General features: G+C 56.1%; 1 protein-coding gene across 2 annotated transcripts; it reads right to left on the bottom strand.

The window, feature by feature from the left end:
- Nucleotides 1–268: 268 nt before the first annotated feature.
- On the bottom strand, nucleotides 269–12311 carry LOC133225508 (SUN domain-containing protein 5-like). Of its 2 annotated transcripts, none has more exons than XM_061377962.1 (5): nucleotides 12158–12311; nucleotides 11511–11623; nucleotides 10788–10955; nucleotides 10337–10426; nucleotides 269–427 (listed from the first exon to the last, which is right to left on the bottom strand). In XM_061377962.1, exons 1-5 carry the CDS (start codon nucleotides 12228–12230, stop codon nucleotides 302–304), a joined length of 570 nt encoding a protein of 189 aa, XP_061233946.1. In that variant the 5' UTR covers nucleotides 12231–12311; the 3' UTR covers nucleotides 269–301. The 2 variants fall into 2 exon arrangements, with proteins under 2 accessions (XP_061233946.1, XP_061233947.1); XM_061377963.1 differs by lacking the exon at nucleotides 269–427 and adding an exon at nucleotides 9398–9557.
- Between the last annotated feature and the right edge of the window lie 5147 nt (nucleotides 12312–17458).

Genomic DNA, 17458 nt, shown 5'->3' with positions numbered 1-17458 from the left:
AATAAGGCAGCCATCACACACACCCCTTTGATGGTGCAGTGGGGAATCTGATGCTTCTCCGGCCCCGCTACTGCGAAATTAAAAGGGGGAGCTCACAAGCCCCTGGCAACCCCAAGGAGCTGTCCCAAGGATTGTTGGTGACCCACATCCGCTGCCTGCAGGCTGCCCTGTAGCCGTGTCAGGGGGGGCTCCTACCCAACCCTCAATGGACCTGCCCTCCTTTGGAGACAGATCTACACCACTCTGATCTGACAAACCATTTGTCCCTCTTTTTTATTTGTGTTCCTTTTCTGCTCTGGTTTCAGTTGAGGTTTTCTGGTTTTGCCATCTTTCCATGAACCTGCACTCGATAAATGCAGGTGTAGGCTGTGTTTCCCCAGTTGCTCTCCACAGTAAGTTTAATGCGTGAAAAGGCTCTGTGTGTGTTCTGTGAAGAGAGTGACAAGAAAACGGAGGCGTTAAGTGTGACAGTGCAATTGATGTTTCTCCCCCTGCCCACCCTGTTCCTGCTGGAACAAGCTTCCAAAAGTGGGTAGACATCTGAGGCTCACTGCTGGTACCGGGGCTCCTGCAGAGACTGGAGGCATGGGAAGGAAGAAGACAGCCTCTGCAGCCTGGCCTGGCGGGGACTGCGACTCCCTTCCCTTTGCCCCTTTCCCTCTGCAGCTTGCTCTGTGCTGACAGAGAGGCTGGGGAGGTCCTCCTATGCGTGATAGAGTTGATGTGAAAGCCCATTAAGCTCCCGCTATGCTCTCTGCCTGCCTTCCTCCTGGCAGGTGTGAGGGCACCAGGAGAAAAGGGACGTGTTGTGCTGGGAGGAAAGGACACTGTCCAGCCTGTCAGCAGGCCACAGGGTGGAGTGACAATGCTGCCCGGCAGCTTTCCCCACCAGGCATCCCTATTTCTCCTGGCACAAAGATGTTGCTCTGGTGGAGAGGCCATGTGTGCAGCTGGCTCTGCTGAAGGCAGCAGCTGCAGCCAGGGGTCTCTCAGGACTTACGCTCCCACAGGAACAACCCTGCCCTTGCAAATCTCTTGCTGCTACCCCCACCGCATGCTACTCAGTCCTCCCAGCTCCACCAGGCCTCCTCGGCAGTGGTCTGGGCCCCTGTGCCAGGGGAGAGAGCATTCATGCTCTTCCTGCCACAGACTTGCAGGCACTCCTGGTTTTCTCCTGGGCATCTTGCCCTCATCCAAGGATGCACAAAGCAAGCAAGTTCCAGTCACAGCTTTCCCCCAGGGCCACATGCCAGCCAGAAGCACCCAGCAGAGACTTACAAAGACAGCGATGTCTCGGGGGGCACTGGTGACGGTGCCAGACGGAGAAATATCTTTGTAGATGTGCTGCACGCTGACAGCAGTCAGATGGACTCGTGCTGGCAACAGGATGACCACCTGGCCCCGGTCCCCTTGTAAAGGCCAGCAGTTTCCTGGGGAAACGTCCGGCTGCAATCAGAACGGGAGAGCAATGAAACGTGAGCCCATGTTCAGTTCAACTCAGCTGCTCATGTAGCTTGAAGCACGGGTGCTGGTGTGTCTGTGGGGTCTGTTCCGGCTTGAAAATGAGGTACGTGCGAGGAAATGGACAAAAGCGGCAGCCTCTCAGTATTATGGAAGGAGGAGAATACCTGTTACTAAGCCAACCTAGTCAGGGCCTTACAGATACACCTCTCTGCCCAGAGGCTCTGCAGAGGACCCCCTGCCTCCCACCCCACAAAGGAACTGTTAGGGCTGAGTATGCAAATGGGGTCACCAGGGAGAAAGTCGTTCACCCAGCTGTGACTCAGGACTGTGGGCAAGATGCAGCAGTTGAGCTCTGTTCCCCTCCCGAGGGGAACTACTGCTTTCTGTCAAGCCCAGCCCCGAGTTCAAGCTTTGGTTTCAGGCAACAGATCAGCACTGTGGGCTTGAGCATTACCACTGGACTGAGAGGACAATCCCTAAGGTCAGTCCCCAGCTTCGCAGGAAGGAAACATGCGCTGGTGATTTCTGCTACAATACCTGCAAAATGGTATCAGGAGGGTTGGGAGAGCGGAAGAACCACATAACCCTGCCGACCCAATTGTCTTCCCAGTCATAGGTCTTTGAAGTTCTCTGCATGTCGATGGTGGCACCTGTAAGGAAGGGAGAGCAGGTGACTGCAAGAGGCCACAGACTAGGAGGACCCTGTGCTCAGACCCTCTTTCTGATGCTGCTGGACAGCTCCACGTCTGTCAGTCCTCTCCTCATCTCCATGCTGGTAGGGGTGCCTAGCTGCGCAGGACGACAGCACCCGTATGCCTGGTGTCTGCTCCTCTCAGCAACGCAAGAAGAAGGTCTGAGGGTGCTGGTGAATGACAGCAGACCAAAGCTGAGGGCTTGCTGTGTGGGCAATAAAGGATGACCCACCCATTCTCTTTCCAAATGCATTGATGAGGGAGCCCCTCCATCAGCCCCGGAATGTGTGTGGGGCAGTGCCAGAGGCACCTGCGCAGAGGCCGACCAGGAGGGAATCCAAGCGAGCCATTGCCACAGACTTGCTCTCGGACCTCATGAAGCTCCCCAGCTTTCAGCTCCCCTGCTTTGCAGAGCAGCACCTGGAGGACATCCTCCTTTGGGGAGTGCTACAGACAAGTGCATGGCAAGGAGAATGGGCTGCTGTGTCCATACCAGAACTTTTCAGGGCCCAGTCACGTCTTCCAACATAGATTTCTGAAGCCAGCTCCAGCTCTACCTGGTTCGCCTCCTGGGAAAGACACAAACAAGCATGGAAAATGAGCACGTCAGCAGGCAGTTCAGCATGGCTACCTGCACCCAGAAAGGCAAAGGGCAAGCCTTGTCCAGTAAGCTGAGAGACTGCGGCTGACGTGAGCCACGAGCACAGTATCTGTGGCCACGACCGTGGGGTCCTCACTCCCTTGTTCCCACCTTCCATGCTCAGGTCATGTCCATGATGGCTGGCCATGGGAGGAGGCCTGGGTCTCACTGCTGCTCAGGGACCAGCCAGAGCAGCCAGAGGTGCCCATCCCAAGGGAAGGATGCTGGAAGACCCCCACTGCCTGAAGCACCAGTTAACCTGGGCCCAGAGAAGGGCCTGGGCAGTGCCAAAGCTCACCCAGCAGTCCCCTGGCAAAGGCTGGCTTGCTGGGGTCAGCAGGCTGAGCCCACTACTAATCCCAGGTAGTGCTTCCTCCGGGCTTCTGCCCAGCCAAGCCTTCTTCTCCAAAATGCAGGGTTACCTTCTTCAAAGTGCTCATATCCGCCTCCAGCTGATCCACCTTGTCCAGGAGAACCTGCAGCTTTTGGGTTTGTTCTGTCCAAAAGATGTACAAAATCCTGCAGGAAAAGGAAAGCAGATGTTGTCAGAGAGCAGCCCATTCCCTCTGCAAGGAGCAGACACACAGGGGCTTTCTGCTTTGTGAATGCTTCCCTTCCTCCCCAGGCTGAAAGACAGGCAATGGCCAGAGGGAAGTACAGGAGCTGTGGCTGTTAGAAAAATGGGTGCAGGTAGCACAAGGTTGTCCTGGGTTCGCCTATAGCAGTAATTTTTCTCCTTCCTAGTAGCTGGTGCAGCGCTGTGGTTTTGACTTTCAGCCTAGGAACAGCGCTGATAATACCGATGTTTTTAGTCGGTGCTCAGTAATGTTTACTCTGACTAAGGACTTTGTGAGTCTCATGCTTTGCCAGGGAGGAGGGGAAGGCAGGAGGAAGCAGAGACAGGACACCGGACCCAAACTAGCCAAAGAGGTATTCCATACTACAGCACGCCATGCCCACTATATAAATGGGACAGTTACCTGGAAGGGCTAGATCACGGCTCTGGTCGGGCTGGGTACTGCCCAGGGGCTTTAATCTTGGCCCTCCCTGAGAACGGCCACAACACGAGCAGTGCTCGTGAGAGTGGGAAGCTGGCTGAGGAACACCCCTTGCTCTCCCCTTTGCTTGCACTGGCCCTCAGACATCTCCTTTCTCCCCGTGTCCAACACAGAAACACGTAGTACATACATATTCCTTTCCCCATCTTTGCTTTACCAGCAAAGATGCAGCCTGCAGTGGAGGAAGAGGAAGAAGTTGGCGGCGGCGGCAGCAGCAGTCCCCACTGCTCGAAGCACAGCCGGCAGCACAGCCCAGTTCTCAGCCCCTCCCTCCCTGCACCCTGACCTCTGCAGCATGAGGCTTCTGCCTCCCCAAAAGCCCAACAGCAGAAACAGGTAGTACATACACAGCGAAGATGCACACCATCAGCAGGTATCTCCACAGGGATGCAAGGGTACCTGCCAGATGGCAAACGAGGCTGAAGACCGTCCCTGAGCAAAGAAAGCAGGCAAAAGTTAGGCCTGTGTCTTGAGGTCTCTTCTGCAGGATGCTCAGCCAAGAGTGTTTTGGCTCCCTGCAGGGAAGCAAGCACCAAGTCCTAGGCACCACCTCTCTGGGGTGAAGAGCAGGGCAGCCTGCATTTCTCCAGCCACTTGTGACATTTTGCCAGACTTCTGGCACAGTGCAGCTCTGAGTTCACCCCAAGGACTTGGCAGCAAGAACCAGTGCTGAGCTTACTTGCAACTGCTCTGGCCTTGTCATGAAGCTTTGGTGGCCCTCGAGCGAGTGAGCTGGGACTGGACTCAGAAAAGCGTTCCCCCTGTTCCACCTCTGTGAAAAGGCTCCTGTGGCAGGAAAAAAAAAAGATGCCGATTGCTCACAGTGCTTGCTGGGAGAGCAAGCCATGCTTTCAGCCAAGGCCCACCAGAAGGGAGATGGGAAATGCACAGGGCTCTTGTGCAGAAGCGTCTGTCAGCTTCCCCATGCTGATCCATGATCTGCTGCCTCTATTAGGCCGTGTCCCAGCTACCGTCCTAACCTGATGCCCCATGCACGAGCAGCCAGCTTTGTACCTACTCTCCTGGCAGTGGCTCTGCTCTGCAGCCCCTCCTGCTGACCGTCGATCACTCGTGCTCTCTAAGGACACATTTAAGGTCACTTCCTCCCTTTTCCGCAGTGCCCTTCTCCTTGCCATCTCTGCGCAAAGGCAGCCTCCCTGCTCAGCTCTTCCTCCTAAGCTGTAGGTGGTTAGGGTCTGGCGATCGGAAGATGTCGCGCTGTACGGAAAGATAAGTCCCCCCCTCCGAGTAGCCTATAGGGCCTAGCCTAGGTCCTAAGCAGACGGACATGACATTGTAAACCCAGGCTATATAACACCGTGTTACTCCCCAATAAACGCCATTTGCCATCCACCACATTGGTGTCCGTGAGCTGATGGCCCGAGCGGCCTGGGATTGGTCGCCATGCCAACGAAGGCAACAAGTGGTGCCGAAACCCGGGAATCGTCTGGACAGGTGAACGGCGGCCAGAGCGGCTGGACCAGCCCGGCGGGGAGGACGCTCCTGGACCAACAAGGAGGATGGAAGCCCTTGTGAAGCTCGTATCTCAGTTACATAAGCAGTGGGGCATTGATTTTACTCTCGCAGTTGCGAGGCTTTTACAAACTGGGTTCATTGACCAGCCAGTGGATATTCTCCACCCTGAGGAGTGGGATAAATGCACTAAAGCGTTAGCCGAGGAGCCGATGTCCTCGGGTTGTGGGAAATACCTCAAGTCGTGGGGGAAAGTCATACAGGCCCTGCGGAAGGCCATACAAGAGCAGGAGACCTGGAAGGCAGCAAAGAACTGTTTGTGGGCTACCCCGAAAATGGGAGTCGGGGCAGCTACACAAACTCTGCACCCCCCAGACGGTGATGGCGCTACTGAGCCTAAAGATACGCAGAAAGGCGACACGCCTCCCCAGTCCCTGAATCCCGACCCGCCTACGGAGGGACAGGAACGAGCAAAATCCTTTTGGGGTGGGTTGGTCGAGGAGGCCAGGGGCGCCGCGGAGAAGGAGTCCGAGGCAATTGGGGTTAGCCCGCCGCCCCATGCGCCCCAAAATGGCGCCGAGCGGAAAGAAGGAGGGCGGGGCGAAGATGCTCCCGGGGGGAACAGGGGGGAAGTGCTAGAACTGACAAGAGCGCGTAAAGGGGGGGGGGGGGAGAGAATGAGAAGGAGAACCGAAAGGGGGAGGGGCGCGCGAGCGAGGGGCGGACAGCCAATCAGAGCGGCCGTCTGGAGAAATGCCGTTGTAGGGCAAACACCCCGCCGAGCAGGGGGCGGGGCGAACCAGGAGGGCGGGGAGAGCCCAGAGGCAGGGAACGGCCCGCCCACAAGAAAAGCGGGCGGGCCCGGAGCCCGCCGAAAAGGCGCGGGAAACCTGAGGTAACCGGTCAGTCGGCTTCAGACTCTGAGTCAGACACTGCCTGAGCCTCAGCAGTCTGGGCTCCTCAGGCAAAACCAGCTCCAGCAGCAGCTCCACGCTGCCCTTCCACAGGAGTGTCCCTGCCTGGGGCAACAGTCACGTGCAGCTGTGGGCTCTTTCCCTGCCCCACAACGCTCTATGGGTGCCCATGACTCTGAGGCAAGAGTGGCGGCTCTGATGTCACAATGGGGCTGAGCAGGGCTCCCTCTGGGCTCCCCTGGGGCAACGTGGGGACTGGACCAGACTAGGGCCTGCAGTGCATGGGAAATGGGGTGAGCTGGAGCTGGGCACTGTGACCACCCCAGCACTTCCTGGCCCTAAGCAAATACAGCTTATCAGCCACACATACAGAGAGGAGGGATGACAAGAACAAACATCTCCAGTTAGGTTTGTGTTTTCACCACCAGCCCCTAGGGTGAGGAATTCAGCAGGGCTGTTGCTCAAGAGCAGCACACTTCCATAACAAAAAGCAGAGGAAAACCAAAACCCTATTCCAAAACATACTGCATGCAGCAGGCCTTGTCCTTACTGGACGTCTCTTTGAAATCCAGAGAGGAGGTATGTCTTGCAGTTACCCTGGAAGTAATTTGGGAATTTCTGTCATAAATAAAATTATAGTGAGCGGTTCTAGAAATAGCTGGATTTATTTTTTTTTTTATACCCTGGCAAGTCATTCGTATTCCTGCAAGGGTCAATATGCCTTCCCACAGAGCAACAGTGAGCCACGTTTTACTATAAAGTAGCCTCTTCTTTTCTAGATGATGAAGGAGACATTTGAACACTGACATTTTGTACAACCTCTTGTGTTCAGTGTTGGAACACCTGCTCCCTCTTCTGGCCTCCGACATTCCCTCTGCATGGCACCTCTACTACTTCCAATATGAGTCTAATAAAAAACACTCCCCAAGAGCTGGTCTCTTGCCTTCAGCTGCAGTGCGAGGGGGTGTGCATGGCTGAGGATTTCCATGTCTGTGCCTCAGCCAGAACCCGGCAAGGTGAGGATGAAGGGAGAGGAGCAGCGTGAGCAAGGCACAGAGCTCTGAGAGCCTCATGTCACTTGACTGGAGCTAAACACTACCCTGTGAATGCCGCACAGCCCTTCCCTACAGGCTGTCTCCCAGGGCTATGTGTCCCACAGGAACAGGGCTTTCCCCAAGGACACAGCCCATCTCAACACTCCCCTTTGCAGTGCACACAGGGCTTCTCTGAAGGGTGTAGCCAGAAATGCAAATGCTCTGCATGACCCTTGCCATGGGTTAAATACCACAGACAAGTCCGCCAGAACACCAACAGTTAAGGAGAGAGAATCACGAATTGCAGTCTGAAAGAATCGTAGAATCTTAGAAGTCAGGGACCTCTTTGAATAGGAACCTGGAGATGTTACAGGAAGTGCTCTGGTGACCAAGCTTGTGCTCGCTGCTGGGGGGACCCACAGAGAAAAGGCTGAGTGGGAGGAGGGCTCAGGACTCACCCTGTTCCCCTGGGACAAGCCCTGTCTCAAAGGGTCTCCCAGAGCTGCCCTGGGACAGGACCTTCCCTCAACCCTCAGGTGTCACGCAGCATGCAGGAGCACACAGAGAGGGGCTGTCCCTGGCCTGGACAGCAAGAACTGGTGAGATGAAGCTCTTCTCTTGGGTGCAGGACCTTGCTGCTCTCCCTGCAGACCACAGCACAGGGGGTCAGCCATGGGTGGAGGAGTAAGGGGGGAGTAAGCACAGCCTGGCAGATGTGCCCCATGGAGGGGACCCACTGAACATGGGCAACTGAACCTTGCCTGCTTCCTCCATGCTGAGCTGTAAGTGGTCTTGTCATACAAGGCCTCAGGGAAGGGCTCCCAAGCTCTCCCAGAGCTCCTGGACAGTGGCAGAACTGTCCCACAACAGGCAGAGAGGGGACAGGAACCCACTCTGCTTCCCCAGCTTTGGCCCTTTGGGTATTGCCTTAGCAGAGGGAAGTGACAAAGTCCCACAGTGTGCAGCCGAGAACTGGGAAACCCTCTGGCCCAGGCAGCTGCTGCCATTGTGGACACAAGCTGTGCTGCCCGGGAGGGTCCCGTCACGCAGGGGTTGGCAGATGGACACATAGGGGCTGTAGGGCGTGATGGTGAGGAAATAAAACTCGTCTGTGTTTGAGGAGGGAAAGAAAAAGACCTGGGCAGCACATCCCAGGAAGAAGGTGGCCCTGGTGTTCCAGAGGGAATTGGCAATGGCTTTAGTGACAGTGGCGGACATGGAGCACAGGTCCAGCAGGGGTCGGTCGAGGAGGAAGTACAGGGGGTGTGGAAGCACTGGTTGCAGGCTGTGGTGGTGATGATGAGTTCATTGCCCAGGAGCACAGTCAGGTAGATGCCCAGGAAGAGGCAGTCATGCAAGAGCTGCAGCTCCCACGTGTCCGCAAATGGCAGGAGGAGGAAGTGGGTGACGGAGCTGCCACTGGACATTTGCTTCACAGAACACCCTGAAACTGCCTCTTCTCTGGTTTCAGGAAGACTTTTGGCAGGTCCCTTCCATGAGCTCTGCTTGGTGCAGGCTGAGGGTGTCACTGAAAGGGGGGGCTCTGGTGGGGGCTCTGGCAGAGCCAGTCCTGCCCTCCAGCAGTAAGGAAAGAGGAACATGGCGGGAGCGCGTACGGGGGTGCTGTGTCAGATGAAATTCACATGAGATATCAAAGAGCTTTTCGAAAGATCTCACCTGTCCATCAGCTTTGGTCTCAGCTGCCCTGTGCTGGCTCTTTCAGCAGGGAGATGACTTCACCCAGCCTGCTCCAGCACACTGGGGTCCTGGGGTGCAGGGACTGTGCTTGGAAGGACAACCCTGGGTACCCCTGGCTGCACAGCTGGCTGCACAGCCCTGAAACCACCCCCAGGAGAAGGCAGCCATCACACACACCCCTTTGATGGTGCAGTGGGGAATCTGATGCTTCTCTGGCCCCGCTACTGGGAAATTAAAAGGGGGAGCTCACAAGCCCCTGGCAGCCCCAAGGAGCTGTCCCAAGAATTGTTGGTGACCCACATCTGCTGCCTGCAGGCTGCCCTGTAGCCATGTCATTGGGGTCTCCTACCCAACCCCCAATGGACCTGCCCTACTTTGGAGACAGATCTTCTACACCACTCTGATCTGACAAACCATTCATCCCTCTTTTTTATTTGTGTTCCTTTTCTGCTCTGGTTTCAGTTGAGGTTTTCTGGTTTTGCCATCTTTCCATGAACCTGCACTAGATAAATGCAGGTGTAGGCTGTGTTTCCCCCGTTGCTCTCCACAGTAAGTTTGATGTGTGAAAAGGCTCTGTGTGTTTTCTGTGAAGAGAGTGACAAGAAAACTGAGGCGTTAAGTGTGACAGTGCAATTGACGTTTCTCCCCCTGCCCACCCTGTTCCTGCTGGAACAAGCTTCCAAAAGTGCGTAGACATCTGAGGCTCACTGCTGGTACTGGGGCTCCTGCAGAGACTGGAGGCATGGGAAGGAAGAAGACAGCCTCTGCAGCCTGGCCTGGCGGGGACTGCGACTCCCTTCCCTTTGCCCCTTTCCCTCTGCAGCTTGCTCTGTGCTGACAGAGAGGCTGGGGAGGTCCTCCTATGCGTGAGAGAGTTGGTGTGAAAGCCCATTAAGCTCCCGCTATGTTCTCTGCCTGCCTTCCTTCTGGCAGGTGTGAGGGCACCAGGAGAAAAGGGACGTGTTGTGCTGGGAGGAAAGGACACTGTCCAGCCTGTCAGCAGGCCACAGGGTGGAGTGACAATGCTGCCCAGCAGCTTTCCCCACTAGGCATCCCTATTTCTCCTGGCACAAAGATGTTGCTTTGGTGGAGAGGCCATGTGTGCAGCTGGCTCTGCTGAAGGCAACAGCTGCAGCCAGGGGTCTCTCAGGACTTAAGCTCCCACAGGAACAACCCTGCCCTTGCAAATCTCTTGCTGCTACCCCCACCGCATGCTACTCAGTCCTCCCAACTCCACCAGGCCTCCTCGGCAGTGGTCTGGGCCCCTGTGCCAGGGGAGAGAGCATTCATGCTCTTCCTGCCACGGACTTGCAGGCACTCCTGGTTTTCTCCTGGGCATCTTGCCCTCGTGCACGGACCGTACCTTCAGAGGGAAGGTTTGAATGGCCTCTTTTGCCACGTTGTACACGAACGTCCCAAGGAGAGTTTCCTCTTCTGTGTCTGCATTCACTCCCTCAAGGGAAAAGCACAAGGAGGAAGGAGAGAAGCTCAGACTTGTCCCAACAAAGAGGATGTTTGTGTGTGCTGGATCAGCATGTACTGCATGCTGATATGCACACTGCATCCTGGGGCTCTAGCAGTAGGTAAGCACTGTGTCCACCTTGTGTTTTACTCAAGAGCCCTGAGGTGCTCTCACCAGAATGAGTCTTGAGAGGGATGGAACCTCTAGAGCCCCTGAAGTATCCTGCAAGCGCGCTGCAGGGCTTAGGAGAAAGCAGGGCACAAACGTCCAAGGATGCACAAAGCAAGCAAGTTCCAGTCACAGCTTTCCCCCAGGGCCACATGCCAGCCAGAAGCACCCAGCAGAGACTTACAAAGACAGCGATGTCTTGGGGGGCACTGGTGACGGTGCCAGGTGAAGCGACCTCTTTGTAGATGTGCTGCATGCTGACAGCAGTCAGATGGACTCGTGCTGGCAACAGGATGACCACCTGGCCCCGGTCCCCTTGTAAAGGCCAGCAGTTTCCTGGGGAAACATCCAGCTGCAATCAGAATGGGAGAGCAATGAAACGTGAGCCCATGTTCAGTTCAACTCAGCTACTCATGTAGCTTGAAGCACGGGTGCTGGTGTGTCTGTGGGGTCTATTCCAGCTTGAAAATGAGGCACGTGTGAGGAAATGGACAAAAGCGGCAGCCTCTCAGTATTATGGAAGGAGGAGAATACCTGTTACTAAGCCAACCTAGTCAAGGCCTTACAGATACACCTCTCTGCCCAGTGGCTCTGCAGAGGACCCCCTGCCTCCCACCCCGCAAAGGAATTGTTAGGGCTGAGTATGCAAATGAGGTCACCAGGGAGAAAGTCGTTCACCCAGCTGTGACTCAGGACTGTGGGCAAGATGCAGCAGTTGAGCTCTGTTCCCCTCCTGAGGGGAACTACTGCTTTCTATCAAGCCCAGCCCTGAGTTCAAGCTTTGGTTTCAGGCAACAGATCAGCACTGTGGGCTTGAGCATTACCACTGGACTGAGAGGACAACCCCTCAGGTCAGTCCCCAGCTTCGCAGGAAGGAAACATGCACTGGTGATTTCTGCTACAATACCTGGAAAATCGTATCAGGAGGGTTGGGAGTGCACAAGAACCCTATAACCCTGCCGACCCAATTGTCTTTCGAGTCATAGGTCTTCAAAGTTCTCCGCATGTCAGTGGTGGCACCTGTAAGGAAGGGAGAGCAGGTGACTGCAAGAGGCCACAAGCTCAGAGGACCCTGTGCTCAGACCCTCTTTCTGATGCTGCTGGACAGCTCCACGTCTGTCAGTCCTCTCCATCTCCATGCTGGTAGGGGTGCCTAGCTGTGCAGGACGACAGCACCCATATGCCTGGTGTCTGCTCCTCACAGCGCCACAAGTAGAAGGTCTGAGGGTGCTGGTGACTGACAGCAGACCAAAGCTGAGGGCTTGCTGTGTGGGCAATAAAGGATGACCCAGCCATTTCCTTTCCAAATGCATTGATGAGGGAGCCCCTCCATCAGCCCTGGAATGTGTGTGGGGCAGTGCCAGAGGCACCTGCGCAGAGGCGGGACCAGAAGGGAATCCAACAGAGCCACTGCCACAGACTTGCTCTCTGACCTCATGAAGCTCCCCGGCTTTCAGCTCCCCTGATTCAGAGAGCAGCACCTGGAGGACATCCTCCTTTGGGGAGTGCTACTGACAAGTGCATGGCAAGGAGAATGGGCTGCTGTGTCCATACCAGAACTTTTCAGGGTCCAGTCAGATCTTCCAATGTAGATTTCCGAAGCCAGCTCCAGCACTGCCTGGTTCATCTCCTGGGAAAGACACAAACAAGCACAGAAAATGAGCACGTCAGCAGTCAGTTCAGCATGGCTACCAGCACCCAGAAAGGCAAAGGGCAAGCCTTGTCCAGTAAGCTGAGAGACTGCGGCTGACGTGAGCCACGAGCACAGTATCTGTGGCCACGACCATGGGGTCCTCACTCCCTTGTTCCCACCTTCCATGCTCAGGCCATGTCCACGGTGGCTGGCCATGGGAGTGGGCCTGGGTCTCACTGCTGCTCAGGGCCCAGCCAGAGCAGCCAGAGGTGCCCGTGCCAAGGGAAGGATGCTGGAAGACCCCCACTGCCTGAAGCACCAGTTAACCTGGGCCCAGAGAAGGGCCTGGGCAGTGCCAAAGCTCACCCAGCAGTCCCCTGGCAAAGGCTGGCTTGCTGCAATCAGCAGGCTGAGCCCACCACTAATCCCAGGTAGTGCTTCCTCCGGGCTTCTGCCCAGCCAAGCCTTCTTCTCCAAAATGCAGAGTTACCTTCTTCAATCTGCTTATCTCCACCTCCAGCTGAGCCACCTTGTCCAGGAGAACCTGCAGCTTTTGGGTTTGTTCTATCCAAAAGATGTGCAAAATCCTGCAGGAAAAGGAAAGCAGATGTTGTCAGAGAGCAGCGCATTCCCTCTGCAAGGAGCAGACACACAGAGGCTTTCTACTTTGTGAATGTTTGCCTTCCTCCCCAGGCTGAAAGACAGGCAATGGCCAGAGGGAAGTACAGGAGCTGTGGCTGTTAGAATGGGTGCAGGTAGCACAAGGTTGTCCTGGGTTCGCCTATAGCAGTAATTTTTCTCCTTCCTAGTAGCTGGTGCGGCGCTGTGGTTTTGACTTTCAGCCTAGGAACAGCGCTGATAATACCGATGTTTTTAGTCGTGTCAAGTATGTTTTACTCTTGATGGACCAACAACTTTGTGAGTCTCATGCTCTGCCAGGGGAGGAGGGGAAGGCAGGAGGAAGCAGAGACAGGACACCGGACCCAAACTAGCCAAAGAGGTATTCCATACCACAGCACGTCATGCCCAGTATGTAAATGGGGCAGTTACCCGGAAGGGCTAGATCACGGCTCTGGTCGGGCTGGGTACTGCCCAGGGGCTTTAATCTTGGCCCTCCCTGAGAACGGCCACAACACGAGCAGTGCTCGTGAGAGTGGGAAGCTGGCTGAGGAACACCCCTTGCTCTCCTCTTTGCTTGCACTGGCCCTCAGACATCTCCTTTCTCCCCGTGTCCAACACAGAAACACGTAGTACATACATATTCCTTTCCCCATCTTTGCTTTACCAGCAAAGATGCAGCCTGCAGTGGAGGAAGAGGAAGAAGTTGGCGGCGGCGGCAGCAGCAGTCCCCACTGCTCGAAGCACAGCCGGCAGCACAGCCCAGTTCTCAGCCCCTCCCTCCCTGCACCCTGACCTCTGCAGCATGAGGCTTCTGCCTCCCCAAAAGCCCAACAGCAGAAACAGGTAGTACATACACAGCGAAGATGCACACCATCAGCAGGTATCTCCACAGGGATGCAAGGGTACCTGCCAGATGGCAAACGAGGCTGAAGACCGTCCCTGAGCAAAGAAAGCAGGCAAAAGTTAGGCCTGTGTCTTGAGGTCTCTTCTGCAGGATGCTCAGCCAAGAGTGTTTTGGCTCCCTGCAGGGAAGCAAGCACCAAGTCCTAGGCACCACCTCTCTGGGGTGAAGAGCAGGGCAGCCTGCATTTCTCCAGCCACTTGTGACATTTTGCCAGACTTCTGGCACAGTGCAGCTCTGAGTTCACCCCAAGGACTTGGCAGCAAGAACCAGTGCTGAGCTTACTTGCAACTGTTCTGGCCTTGTCATGAAGCTTTGGTGGCCCTCGAGCGAGTGAGCTGGGACTGGACTCAGAAAAGCGTTCCCCCTGTTCCACCTCTGTGAAAAGGCTCCTGTGGCAGGAAAAAAAAGATGCCGATTGCTCACAGTGCTTGCTGGGAGAGCAAGCCATGCTTTCAGCCAAGGCCCACCAGAAGGGAGATGGGAAATGCACAGGGCTCTTGTGCAGAAGCGTCTGTCAGCTTCCCCATGCTGATCCATGATCTGCTGCCTCTATTAGGCCGTGTCCCAGCTACCGTCCTAACCTGATGCCCCATGCACGAGCAGCCAGCTTTGTACCTACTCTCCTGGCAGTGGCTCTGCTCTGCAGCCCCTCCTGCTGACCATCGATCACTCGTGCTCTCTAAGGACACATTTAAGGTCACTTCCTCCCTTTTCCGCAGTGCACAGAACAGAAACACCGTCTCCCTTTTTGTACACAGGCAAGGTACAGCATTAGAGCACTGGTGGAACAGCAGTGTTTATTCCTCTTGTTCCTGCAGCAGGCAGCACGCTCAAACCCACTCAGCCAGAAGAGACCTCATTTTCCTACAGAATTCAATTCAGAGCTGGCCTGGCCAAGGATGAGGGCATTGAAGGGACACCCCTTGGGGACAAGGGCCTTGGGTGAGCAGAGGCCGAGTGCCATCCAGGGACGTGGCTGGCACCGGAGCCTTGTTGGGGATAGAGTCCTTGGGACCCACTATCTGGAGGCAGCTCTGCAGAGTGGGACTCCAGTTATCTGGGTGGGTATGGTGGCTCCACGTAGTGGCAGGCTGGTGGCCAGGGCAGGGGATATTCTGCTCTGTTCTCTGCACTGGGGAGGCCACGGCTGTGGACTGGACCTGACTGGGGCCAGCATTACTTGGGAAATGGGGTAGGCTGGAGCTGGGCATTGTGACCACCCCATCACTCGTTCAAGCCGAACCCTCATCTCCCAGTGCCCAGCATTCACCAGTGCTCCCCATCGCCTCCCGTGCCTGAAGATCCCAGTCACCCGGCAGTATCCCCACCTGCCAGTGCACTGCAGCTGTCCTCCCACCTCCCAGTGTTCCCTAATCCCGGGATCCTTCATGCCCCAGGAAGAAGGGTCATTCTCAGCCCATTGTTTAGCCAAGGGGTGCAGAGGGGGCAGGGACAGTTCTGCTTAGAGACCCCTGGTGTGAGGCTAGCATCATCCCTGGGGGAGTCCTGGGGGGAAAGGGAGTCCTGAGAGGCAGGCGGTGCTGGGAGATGGTAGTGCTGGGAGGTGAGGGGCACTGGGAGATAGGGCGATCTGGCTTTGGGGGGCTGGTGGAGATTGCTTTTGTGTTGGAGCAGTGGGCAGACACCATAGGACCTCTGTCTGTCAGGGGTCCTTTGTTCCCCTTCACCACCCGCAGATGCCAGGGCACCTGCATGTCCAGCTACCCCGTGGAGGAAGCTGGACTGATGCCGGCAAAGGTGGCTGAAGCCATGCCTGAGGCAGGGGTGACTGTGCCTAGGCCGGGCTTGCTGCCGGGGCTGGTGTCTCTGCCAAGTCTGCCTTTGCCCTGAGTGCTCTCGGGGAGGGCAAGGAGGAGTCCTGGGAGGGATAAATCTGCCCCTCACCTTCTCCAGCCTCATCCAGGACTGCCCACAGCACAGAGGAATGTGAAGGTCGCAGTGCTCAGCGTGGCCCTGCTCTTCACCATCCTGCTGTGCACCCCAGGAGATGCTCAGGTGAGTCCCCAGTGCCCCGTGGAGGGGCTCAAGGCTGGGAACAGGTCTTGGCTGCAAGACATCAGCTCCCCTGCAGGATGAAATCATAGTGGTGAGCATGAAACCCCTTGAGTTGGCTTCTCCCTTTCCCAAGCAAGGGGAAAGGGAGAAGCCCCAGGCGATGCAGCTTTCTGCCTTCCACACTTCTGTTTGTTCCCAAGTTTCCCCGCAGTATAGCTCCTGATATCCAGAGCACAGCTTCTTCACTGAATGGTCAGACCTATCGCCTCTCTAGGAGGGCCCAACCGATTTCTTGCCTCGGTGCCCCCACACCCCTGCCTTTTGGGCCCCTTCATCCTTTTGGTCCCCTCAGACACCTCCTCCCTGGGATCTCCTCTGAGTCCTACCTAGGGTCCCCACATACCCTCCCTTTGATCGTTCCCAATGGCTTTGGGACGTTGCCCCCCTCAGTCCTTTGCCTTTCATCCTGTCCACTGTGGTAATGTCCCCAAAACCACTTCCTTGAACCCCAGCTCCCAAACACTCTCCCTGTTCCCTCACTTTGGTCCTCTGCCATCATCCTTCTGCCTCTACCAACCACCACGCTTGAAGTCCCTCTATCCTCTGCTCTTGAATTCCTCTACCCCACATTAACAGTCCTGTCCCTTCAACACCATCAGCCTGGTTAATTCACGCCAGTGCCCTGTGTTTGGGTCCCAGTCACCCCGTCCCCTTTGGAGACCCCTAATTGCCCAGGCTATCCTTACCTCTGTCGTGTCCGCCCCCCCCGGGTCACCGCATGAACAGGTATCCCAGGTGAAACTTGGAGCAATGGGGTGTGGGGAGCAGAAGGGATCTTCCTGCTCAGACCAGAGGGAAGCCATGGGCCTGGGGAGGCTGGGGACACCTGTGCCCCACACAAAGCCCCACCAAGGTCCAATCCAGACAAGCTCTTTGCTCTCTTTCCCAGGCTGTCTTAGAAGTAAGTGGAGATGATACCCTGAATGTAAGTACTGGGGTGGACTCAGAGGGCAACCAGTCTGGGGAACCAGATGGTAGTTTGCACCTCCCATCCCTTGCTGGTCCCAGGCTGGTAGTGGGGACATACCAGTGACCAGTGAGGTTTTGTGGTCTCTCTACAGGGGGAACTCAAAATAGGAGATGGGAAGAAGCCTGAGGTAGGTATCATGAATTCTGCTGTCCCCAGATGCTCCCCTCTCACGGCCACAGCACTCCAGGACATCCCAGTGTGCCCCTATGCACCCCAGTGCACCCCACTACAACCCTCGAGAGCAGCCCGTGTTTTTTCAGGGAGGCCCCATTCCCCTGGGTCCCCCTTGCACTCCCATCCATCCCATTACAACCCAAAGCACCCCAGGATGCCCCAATACACGGCCATGCACCCAGGTGGGCCCCTTCCCCAGGATCCCCACTGCTTTCTGTGTACCACCATGCAAATTCACGTACACCGTTTCTCCCTGAAAGCACCTTCTCCAAGGACCCCATTGCTCATTGCTTTTCCCTGCCTGCCACTACACCCCAGTGCACCCAAGCGTGTCCCTAACCCTCCCTTTCTCCCCAGGTTCCTTTCAAGGTGCTTCTCCGCCAGAAACGCCTGGCTGTAGGACTTGGTGTCTAGGTGAGCAGCATCAGGGCATTTCCAGCCCCACAAGGGAGTCTGAGAGCCAGGAAATCCCTGAGC

This window comes from Neopsephotus bourkii, unplaced genomic scaffold (assembly GCF_033783945.1).
Source record: "Neopsephotus bourkii isolate Nb327-2 ecotype Australia unplaced genomic scaffold, CSIRO-AGI_Nbou_v1 NB_1761, whole genome shotgun sequence".
Taxonomy (NCBI): Eukaryota; Metazoa; Chordata; class Aves; order Psittaciformes; family Psittacidae; genus Neopsephotus; species Neopsephotus bourkii.
Note: the sequence above shows the minus strand (reverse complement) of the source record. Positions and strands in the feature narration are given on the sequence as shown.